The 11356-nt window shown below is 39.4% G+C and overlaps 1 protein-coding gene across 2 annotated transcripts in view; it reads right to left on the bottom strand.

The window, feature by feature from the left end:
* Window positions 1–1149: 1149 nt before the first annotated feature.
* The window catches only part of PDE1C (phosphodiesterase 1C), a 351275-nt gene continuing 341068 nt past the window's right edge, over window positions 1150–11356 (bottom strand). Inside the window, exon 18 of one of the 2 annotated variants that reach the window (XM_038125944.1) lies at window positions 1150–4721. In XM_038125944.1, coding sequence (XP_037981872.1) covers window positions 4708–4721 — 14 coding nt within the window. In that variant the 3' untranslated portion in view covers window positions 1150–4707. The remainder of the gene's footprint in view (window positions 4722–11356) is intronic. The other variant, XM_038125952.1, reaches the window with a different exon arrangement.

Raw genomic sequence — 11356 nt, 5'->3', positions numbered from 1 at the left:
GCTACCAAGTTTAGGTAGCATAGTAGAGATAATCACAAAGTGAAGGGAAGGATTTTTGAGTGCTGTACGGGGGGGGGGGGGGGGGGGGCGGTTGACCTCTGTACAGTGGGGTTTGGATTTTGTACATGGGGGTCTGAGGCTCCAAGACGGAGGAAACAGGGCATGTCTTGTCCTTCTTCCTTCTTCTTCATAGCCTCCATGATTTGGGCAATATTGGCACTTTTAGATTGGTTTAGATGAGTATCGCGTTTCCAGCCCCGGATTGGGGTGACCCCGAAAGATGGAAAAGTCTCCCCTCCAACCCGTGCCTTCAAAGAAAGACTCAGTAGTCTTCTGTTGTCCGGTCTCAAGGTTGTTTATTGTTGGTTATCTAAAAGATTCTTTTCCTGAACTGCTGTGGTCCGTTCAGCAGATCAGACAAAGGCACACTGCCCTCCCAGGGGCTGGTGTTATCTTTTATATCATACATTACTTACTACATGTTTATACTTTTTCCCCAATGCCTATTATCTATATTGAATGGTGACTTTCTACTCTAAACCAATCTGTGAGTGCCAACATCACCAAAGACATGGAGGTTAGGAAGGAGAAAGAAAGAGGACAGGGCACACCCAAATCCCTCCATCTTCGAACCCCTGACCCCCATGTACAAAACTTGGACCCCTGCATACAAGGCTTAAAACTCCCCTGTACAGCACTCAAAAATCCTTCCTTTCACTTTGTGATTACTTCTACTATGCTATCTAAACTTGTGTGTGTGGCTTGTAATTCTTCATACAGAGTTAGTAATTTGCTCCACGGGCTAAAATCAAAACCCCACGTGTGTCTTTGGCTGCATGCCAGGGTCTCAGAGCCCCCTGCCAGCGGCTCTGGCCATCCAGGGCACCCAGAGGGATGTCCTGGGTTCCCACAGAATAGAAGCTGACTGTCTAACATAGGTGATAGCTATTGGAACGGAATTGTAAATACAGTACATGTAGTTTTTAGTATAAAAGATACCACCAGCCTGAGGGGCGGAGAGTGTGCCTCTGGCTGGTCTGCTGAGCAGACCTCGGCAGCTCAGGAAGAAAACATTTTAGATAACTTACAATAAACAACCTTGAGACCGGACAAGTGAAAACTATTGAGCCTTTCTTTGAAGGCACGGGTTGGAGCAGAGACTTTTCCACCTTTTGGGGTCACCCTGACCTGGGAGAGACTCCGACACATATTGACACTTCCTTTTCTATAGTGTGTTCAGGAATCCAAGCACTATGTCACCATGAGTCCAAGGTCTGCTAGTTCCCTGAACACCAGGCCCCAGATAAAGAACAAAACCCTGATACTTGCATCCTCTCTGTTTTAGGAGGGGAAAGTGCCTGGATTCTCCCTCTCAAACTATACATCAGTTTCTAGGAAGCAGATGACATGTGGTACTCTTTCAGCGAGGCAGAGCTTTCTGAGAGCACCAGCAGTCTCTGTGCAGAGGTGGAAGAATGTAATTTTTATCACACTGCTTCCTAGCCTGTGCTGCCCTCTGCAAAAAGCACTGTCTCCTTTGTGCCTACAGATGGGTTCTCCCATATAATTCTGTGAAATTTCGGCATGAGGCAAATGTATGGACACAATATTTGAAGAATTTTTGGCTTATTCATTGCTTGTGTAGTCTTACTGAGGATAGGAAAGAAAGGCATCTGAAAATGTAATTTCTATACAACTGCAAAAGTGAGGTAAATATACAAAATCAGAAATCCTTTCTCACACTATAAACATAGGCCATTAGCTGATGAATGCCTAATTCTTTTCCAGTTTTTGATTGATTCCTTTGGAATAAAATAAGAGAAAGCATCTATGTATTTTTGAGAATTATATTTTATTATTATTTTACACATTTGCACAGTGGCTGATCTCTAATTTAACTAGGAGATGTCCAAAAATACCCAGACATTATGTATGCATATATGCTCATGATGCACCAGCACAAGGCTACAGAGTGTTTCAGGAAGGTGTGGGGGAAAAGTAAGGAGGCAATCCCACAATAGATGCTTTCACCTGGCACAGTCTCTTTGTGGGGTTTTTATTTCTAGATTTCACTTTCACTTGATATATTTTCCCAGCTAATAGATCTCCCTTCTTTTTTAAAATGACAACAAAAATAATCTAAAAAGTGCTAATAATCCACTGTAGCTTACACAAATAAGTTAAAAGAAGGAGGCCTATCTCTGACTGTCTGTGTATTAAAAAGCATTCTGCTGTGCATCTGTGTGCTGAGAGTAGTAACTTTCCCTACATCATCTCTCTTCAATGGCAAGTCTGATCTTCAGCTCCCAAGAGATAGCAAATCCACCACTTCCTTTACTAGCTCCTTCCAATAGTGAATTACCCTAATAATCTTGGAAAAACGTTTTCCAGCCTGATTTCACACCTTTGTGCCAGTGCATTATAAACAAAGACTGACCAGCTATGAAAAGAAAGAAAGAAAGAAAGAAAGAAAGAAAGAAAGAAAGAAAGAAAGAAAGAAAGAAAGAAAGAAAGAAAGAAAGAAAGAAAGAAAGAAAGAAAGAAAGAAAGAAGGAAGTATATATCAGAAAGAGATGAAGAAAAGTATATAGGGGTTTTTTTAAACATTATTTTTCTAGTGTGCCTAATCTAAGGCATCTTTAGCTACTATAAAAGGTAAGAGTAACAAAACCCACTGACTAAATCATTTTGCACCTCTGACCAAACACTCTTCTCCGACACCACAGAGAAGTCTAACTAAGCACAGACTGTCACCACTGTGGTATTTAGTTGAGCATCATTGTTATTTGATCAGTGTGCCTTCAAAGAACCTGCTCAGGGCTGGAATTCATATTCTACTACTCTCATTTGAGTTGAATGCTGATGGAGGAGCAAAAAGAGGAGTAAAAAAAATGCTAAGAGGTGACAGCCTGCCACAACATGGAATGTGTTCAGTGTAGATGGTGGAGCCACAGTCCTCCCAGTCCTTCACTTTCCTCAAAAATTTACATTTATTGAACCACAAACTCACAAATGGGAATGCTATCTCCCCTTCTGTTTCATTAAAATGAGCTGGTTCCGTGAAGCCAATTGAGAGCTCCAAAAACTTCAGGAATTATTTATGTACTTATTTCTGAAAACACGTGATTGAAGTGCAACCTTTTCACAGCATGAACATAATATAAATCTCTGGCTTTGAAAAAATTCAAACTGAAGTAGGAAAAAAACCCTTAAAAAATCTCTAGCTTCAATAATGAAAATCCCAAATACTAAACACTCTTAAGTATTAATATGTTCACTTTTAATCTGGATTTAGTCTAAGCTTACTGCTGTAATTTTTCCTAGTATCACAGGATGCTTCTCCCTATATATGCACAGTTTAAGAAGGAACAGAGACCCAAATTTTGATTGCTAAGTTCTGGGCTTTTGAACATGAAAAGAAAATACTAATATTTACCTTCCTAACCCAACACTTTTCATGTTCTCTACATAGAAAAGTTCCATGACAGAAGTATGATTCCTTAAGAAATTCATATATGAGTAATACAGTAAGATCTCATCCTGAACAGCAAGCTGTTCAGCAAAAATAGTTGTATGTATTGTATATGTATATTGTATCTATATGTATGTCTTGACTTCCACACTAACAGGAAAAGTTGCTTACAATTAACTGGATTCCTATTGAGATACCAAGCCAGCAACACAAACCTACTTGATGTTCCTCATACATTCTTATTTTGATTTTTTTTTCTATCCATTCTTATCCAACAATGCTTTTCCGTTTCATTGGACTGTCCATTCAGTCAGTGATGAAAAATCAAACTGAGATGAAAGTAAGAACTGATCCATGTGATTCCCTGAGGCTCCTCTCCTCCTAGAATCTTCAGGTCAGACAAACAGCTACTACTAGTGGGCCATGAAAAAATGTGGGAAACAGATAATTTTCTGCAATATCAGGTTACACAGGCACATCACACAATACATTAATACACGTGCTCAGAGTCTGACAAACAAAATTTGCCCCAAGGGAATATTGCTTTCATTGGTTATTCCTTTCCTAACTTCAAAAAAAGAACATAATCAAGGGTTGATGGAGTCTGACTGCTGTTTAGAAAAAAAACCATTTTTCTATCATTGTATTATGTGTGAAAGATATCAAATCCCAAGAAATAGTCAAATGGTTCTAAAAATTCACTGTTCTTATTAATAAAAGGTTCTCTAGGGGTAAAACTGATGTCAAATTCTGTCTCCTAGCAATTGGAAAAGGCTTTTCATTGAAAGAAAAAGTTAATTACTATCAAGAAATTTTTGATTTTTTTGTCTTTTATATTATTTTGCATCATCCTAGTGTTGGTTTCACAAGCTGAGGCATAGCAAAGGGCAAAACCAGCTTTTGAAGAATACTTTTGTCTATTTGCTTGACCTGTCCAGAAAAATGGAACCATTTACATATTGAAATCACAAATTGACCTTTTAACAAGAAACCTTCCAGAAAAAACAACAATAAAAAACATACATACATGAACAAAAAACCAAAATTTACCAAAAAAACAAGGCCTCCACCCTTGAACCAGAGTCATTAGCTGTGAAGTAGCCAGTGAGAGGAGGAGTGTTTTGAAAGCTGTTTAATGCCTTTCTCAGAATCTGGTCTTTGCAGGAGTAGAACAGGAAGGAAGAAGGTCAGATAAAATGGTGAAAGAGATTCGCAGTCTCTTTTTTAATATGTTTTTACTCTTCCATACCTGGAAAAAGAAAAATAAAAAAGAAAAATAAATAGAAAAGTGTCAAATGCTGCCTTTCTCCACTTTGTCCAAGGGGTAGATAATCTGCAAAAGTAAAACAAGAGTATCAGTTTAGACAGCCTCATTTTCTGCAAGCAGTGAAGTTTGCTTAACTGTTGGAAGGGTGAGGCATGCCAAGACAATACCTCTTACAGGCACAACTGGAAATATCATTCTATCCTAAACAAATGGAAATCTACTATGATCAGACTAATCAGCTAGAATTCAAACTTAGGAATCAAGAAGATCACATAACAGAGTCCAGCATGCTTAGATCAAGAGATTTTAATAGATTTCTTTGCTGTGGGGCTCTCTGATAATCTTTGATCAACAGCTTTTCCAGTACCTTTTTTGCTTATGAAGGCAAGAACTTTGTACGTGTGGTTTGAAATGAAGAAAAGAAAATGCTCCAGACACAAAATGCTACATTTTAAAAGCTGTTTGCTGCCATTGAGCTTTCAGTGAAAAACACAGCCTTAAGTATGGAGAGGCACCAAAGATATAACAAGAGATGTAAATTTTACAATCTGCTTGACTCTTCTGTCATTTATAATCCCTTGGACTCATAATTAGGTTATGTTTGACTAATATTATCCTGAATGTACAAACATAACTGTTTTCTATGAAGTTATATAAATGCATCTTCACAATAAACAGATCTCCTTGAGAAGGAAGTATAGACAAGAAAATTTTTTGTTATTTCTAAAGAAAATTGACAGTTTCTAATTAAAGAGAACAATCAATCCAATTCATGTCATAACCATCTCTAGAAATCCTCTGAAAAAGCTTCAAACAGGAACATAAATATTTTACTCTATATTGGCTGTTCTAACTAGCTCCCTGAGTACACCTAGCACCTGCTGTAATTCTGACAATGCATAAATCAGCAGAGTTTGAAAGAACATTTGAAAGAGTCTCTCAACCAAGGACATTAAGCCCAAGGAGAGATGAATTTACCTGTAGGGCTGGGCATGCCTTGGAAGACACTATTGCATCAAAATATCTTTTGGTTTCCTTCAGGAAACCAATTTCTTTTGCACTCAATAATCTATTTTTTTTTAATGGCATTTGGGCAAAGGAGAAAAAGGACTGCCAAAACAAAGATCTTTACTGCTGGACTGCATTGTCTGTGTTGAATGTATACAGCGGCTGCACAGATCTACTAATGAGTTGGTATCTTTCAACTCACTAGTGTGCTACCACACAGATAGCAGGGGAACCTTTCCTTTCAGGATGGTCCCCTGTAAATTGCTACTATAAAATCTTGCTCACTGATGCAATTCTAAGACACCATTTTAAAGAATTAGGCTTTCAGCATTATATTTGATTTATTTAGACTGAATTGTCACATTTCCAGCATAATCTACCATAGGGAGTAGTAACAGCCTTAACAACAGTAGTACATTTCCATGATGTTTCCCAACTGAAACATTCAGCCTGATTTACTGTCATTAACAGGATCATAACAATCCCATGACACTTAAAATTAGCCACATTTTAAAGAGAAAAGACTGACCCAGAAGGAAGGGTAATTATTTGGGGCAGGTGGACTAAATGACATATTTGAGCAGTATGTGTATTTCAGAACTTCTTAAAGGATTTGCTAAATCACACCAGGGATCTGAAACAGAGCTCAAAATACCACCTAACACATGCTTCTCCTCCTATGCCCTCCACACTTACAAGATTTTAACCCCTCCCATCACAGTTAATGAAGCAAGGCAAAATGCAGTTTTCTCCATTCTCTGGAAGTTCCCTGCCTGTGGAGAACTGAGTCAATGCAGAAAGGCTGTGGATCTCCCAGCCATGGCAGTGTTCAAAGCCAGATGACTAAGGCCTTGAGCAACCTGGTCTAGTGGTAGGTGCCCCTGTCCATGGCAGAGGAGGTTAGGACTAGATGATCTTTAAGGTTCATTCCAACCCCTTAACTTCCTATGATTCTCTGATAGTTTTATTTCTGTTAGCTACATCATCAGCTCCAGTAAGAACATAGCAACATAGATCTTGCTTTGAATTGTTTTTCTGCTTGGTGGAGCAGATGTTTTGGTTTCCTTGCCAAATTTCCCATTGGATATAATAGAACTTCCTTCAACTACCCTAGCTTTGGATGGATTCAGCCTCTTATTTAAATACAACAGCTCTAGTGCAAATAGTAGCATGTATCAACAGAGGTAGTTGAAAGAGGAAAAAGAATGAATGTGCAGTGCTCTGAACACCAGACTTTAAGCAGTCGACTTAGCATATATTGATTATCATTATCTGAAATAGCCATGCCGGAATACACATCTCAGTCCTTCAGTGTCTCTGATGAATTTATATTGTTTGTCAAAGTTGAGTACTGGCCTTCACTTTGATTGCTAATGTGAATGTCAGTGACTTCTACAACTTTTCCATTTTGTGATACCAGCACCCACTGTGAGTCCATTTCTGCTATCAGTTTCTAGTTTATACCAAGGCATTTTTAACTTTTGTCTGCTGGACTATGAAGCTATACATCTGTACAGAGTGACATACTGAAATGAAACTACACCGCAGTTCATATTTTTCTTCACACATAATTACTTAGTGTATAAGCATACCCGTACAGCAAGGAAGCTGACTGTCAGATTTGCACAGTAATTAATCTCTCTTAATTATGTTTTGGAGTCCAAAGTCTTAGAAGAGCTTTCCATTTTAACAGTTGGCATTTATTCTGCCTGTCTAATTCAAACTTTCAAAATCTGCTCCTGATCAAACTTTCAAAATCTGCTCTCTCAACACAGTTGGAGGACACACAGAAGCATTTAGACTGAGGTGAGAGTTTAAACTAACTCAGAAACACCTGTTCTGTATTGACTCCTGCTCCTCACCAAGTATAATTCACAAATGTGGTACTAATTCTACCACCAAAGGGGTATCGGGGACAGCCAAAGGTGATACAGAGACTCAATCCTCAGAAAGCATGAAAAGACACTTTATTATTAGAAATCTACAGTTCTTATAGAAACAATGGGGGACCTAAGACCTGATTGGCCTGTAGGAATCTTCTCTCACACTATTGGTGAACTATGAATAGCACACTCTGAAGAACCATATCTATAAACAATGGTTACAGAAAGAGATAATAATTGTTTGAATTCTTCTCTCTAAGTTTCCCACAGCTTCTAAAATCCTGGGAGAACTATGTCTGTCTCTGTTTAGAGGATCTGTAATTACTATACTGGTTCCACCAACTGGAAGTGGAGAGCTGACCTCTCCCAGCACTGCTTCTGATCGTGGCCAGCTCTGCTGCTCCAGATAAATGTCTGGCTTTTACCTCCTCCCCTTCCTCTGCAGCTGCCAAAACCACAGTACTGCTCAGAGAGGGCTTAGGACACTGTTGAAGGTCAGGATGTTTCCTTTTTTTTTTTCCTTTTTTTTTTTTTCTCTCAGGGACTTCTCCCATTTGTTGCCTAAGAGCTGGGAGTGACGGGTACTTAAGAGACAAAAGATGTGACTAGGATAGGGAAGGGATGCAGTTTGCTTCAGTCTTGCTGCAGCTGGGGGAGTGAGTGTGGTGGCAGGGAAGCTCAGCGTTTTTGGGAAGCGCAGAGATACCATGAGCCATGGCTATGGGTCAGGAGCTGGGCTCAGCCCTCTCTCTCTTTCTCTGGGGATCAGAGGGCCGATGGCTGCGGTTTTGGTGCCAGACTGCTGCTGCCTGAAGGATTTGTTGCCACTGCGGAGTTTTGTCATTCATTGCTTCTCCTCACGTGGGCAAGCCTCTGTTAGCAAGAGTGATCATTGAACTGGGACCTTTTCACCTGACCTCACTGGGAGGTACCCTCACCATCTGCTTGAGTGCCTCAGGGGAAGCCTGGAACCCTGACCCCCGACCCCTCTCTGGAGGGAGCACTTCCAGGCTGCTTGAGGGAGTGCAGCTGCCGTGGATATCACACAGGAGATGTGAGAGCCGAAGGAAAACCTAAAACAACACCTTCCCTCCATCTTCTCTCTTGTCCTCGGGTCGCCCTGCCCCTGCTGTTTTCTGCCACTAATTCAGGGGTTTCTGCTACACTTAAACTCAACACCCCTCACCCACCTGGATTCCTGGCACTCCTGCCATGGCTTCAATGTTTTTGCTACACTTTGCTTGCCGCCTGGGGCGTGGTTGTCTCTGCTGTTACAGCCTGCTGCTCCAAGGTTCCACCTACAGACCAGCTTCCCATCCGGAGAGGCACTGAAACCGGCTGCTCCCTCCAAGTTTCGCAAGGGGAGCCCCTTTTCCTCCTCTCCCACCACCCAAGCCCCCATTGCCATGCGGAGAGGCGGCTGATGTTGCGCCACAGCGCCCCCTGCAGCCACGGGGGGACTATCACACATGCCCTTTCTGGCAGTGAGCCAACAGCACATCTGCTGGCTGTTACGATAACTACAACAAAAGGGAAAGTGCCTGCCGCAGAGAAAGGCTGTTACTGGGCTTCTGATTTTTAGTTTGTTGTTGCTACCGTTGTTTTTTTTTTATACATATACATATACATATACATATACATATACATATACATATACATATACATATACATATACATATACATATACATATACATATACATATACATATACATATACATACACATAGAACTGTTATTCCTTTTCCTATGTCTTTGCCTGAAAGCACAATAATTTCAAAGTTAGAATAATTTGGAGAGAAGGGGTCATATTTTCCATCCCAGGAAGGTTCCCACCTTCCTTGGCAGACACCTGCCAATAATTTAAAAAAATATTTTAAACCAAGACAGACATTTCTCAGTGGCATCCAGTGCCAGACCAGGCTATCAGGACAAGATCAAGCCCTATGGTTTTCAAATTGCATTTAAAAGAAAAAACACTTTTCTCTCCTAAAAAAAAAAATTAATGCTAAATGCAGACTGCAGGACAGTATGGTGTAGATTAAGGAGTCTTTGGGCAGGGGTTTCAGCATTTTTTTTCATCATCTATTTAGCCTGCTTGAATCCCCATGAATGAGAAAGTGTGAGGTTCTTACACGGTCCTTGTTTTCTCTGCTCAAATTGCTGAAGCATTATAACCATACTTAACTCTGAAGGAAGCACAAGATGGCAGCACAATTATCCATGACTATACTATTGAAAATAAAGGAAAAAAAAAAAGAGAAGTTATCTCATTTTCATTAACCTAAGATTCTCTTGTCATATTGCAAAAAACATGTGTAACACAGACTTTCAGTGTTACATCCTACCATAGCAGTTAGCAAAAGGGTTGCACTTGAAAGAAAGTTCAATACACAAAGTTCATGTGCTATGACTTTAGCCTAGAAACAGTCACAGAGAGAGTCTAACAAAAAGTAAATTAACAAAAAGTAAATTAAATTATTAGTGGTACCAAGAATGTGAAAGGGAACAATTACTCACTGTTTCTCACAATCCAAGAAGGGAATTACCAAAGGAACTTATCAAACAGCAAATTTGAGAAGAATAAAAAGATACGATTTATCACATAACACCTATGTAAATTTTGAATTGTGTTGCCTCAGTGCCCAGTACACAAAAGTGCCAGGGTTCCAAAGATAATTTGACAAAGTAATGGAAGATAAATCCATCAGAGTGTATCCAAGTCAGAGATTTGACTTCTGCCTTGGCCCTCTGGAACACAGAAAACTGTAGTGGGATACACCCATTGCTCTAATTTTGGTTTTGTTCATTAAGGTGTCTGCTATGAAATGTTGTCAAGCAGGTGATAGAGAGCTAAAGGGACTTTTGGTCTAAGCCAGTAAGGTTGTTCAAGTGTTCATAGCAAAGCTGACATGGTGTTTGAAAGTAGCTTCTATCCCTACTAATTAAAAGCATAGGTTTTTCAAAATGAGATTCTTTATTGTTTATTTATCTATATAAGAATAAAGAATAATATATTATATTCTTTATTCTTTATTTATCTATATATATATAATATCTTTATTATATATTATTTATTTATTATTTATTCCCTGCTGCCCTGAGAATCCAGCTCCATCCAACCACTGAGTGAAATGACAAAAGAAATTGCAAATTCTTGTATGGCCTTTGATATCATAAAACAATTATTAACATAAAACTATTGATGCAGTGCACAATGAGGTGAAATAGTGTCGGAGTAACTGCATCTCACATAATCTATTATCCAGTCTTTCCCACCACAAATGACAGAAGTATTTGCAATTGCTGAGACAGACCAAATCGGCCACTTTAAATTCCTTTTTAATTCCTTTGTTGACTCACTTAGCATCTTACAGGATGTAAAGGAGTGAATTTTCCTTTTTGTAAGCTTTTTCCCCCAAACCTGGGTATTTCTTGTCTCCCTGAGTGCTAAAGTGGGCTTAGTCATAATCTGCAGCTTTTCCACCTGAAAAGGACCTTTGAAGCTATTTCTAGTGCTCAAAATAAAACAAAGATGTTGACATCTAAGTACTCAGTTCTCAGTACTTGATGATCCTGTCTCCTACTAAAGCCATTTGAAAGCCTTTTCAAACATAATTATGACCTTGAAGAAATAAATTCTGTATAGTATGGTATTTTCTTTCTTCCACCGCCTGAGAGATATATGAGGCCTCAGAAGCAAAGTTCAGAAGGTCAATGAAATAAAGA

This window comes from Motacilla alba, chromosome 2, assembly GCF_015832195.1.
Source record: "Motacilla alba alba isolate MOTALB_02 chromosome 2, Motacilla_alba_V1.0_pri, whole genome shotgun sequence".
Lineage (NCBI taxonomy): Eukaryota > Metazoa > Chordata > Aves > Passeriformes > Motacillidae > Motacilla > Motacilla alba.
The sequence above is the reverse complement of the archived record's forward strand: the minus strand, read 5'-3'. Positions and strand labels throughout refer to the sequence as shown.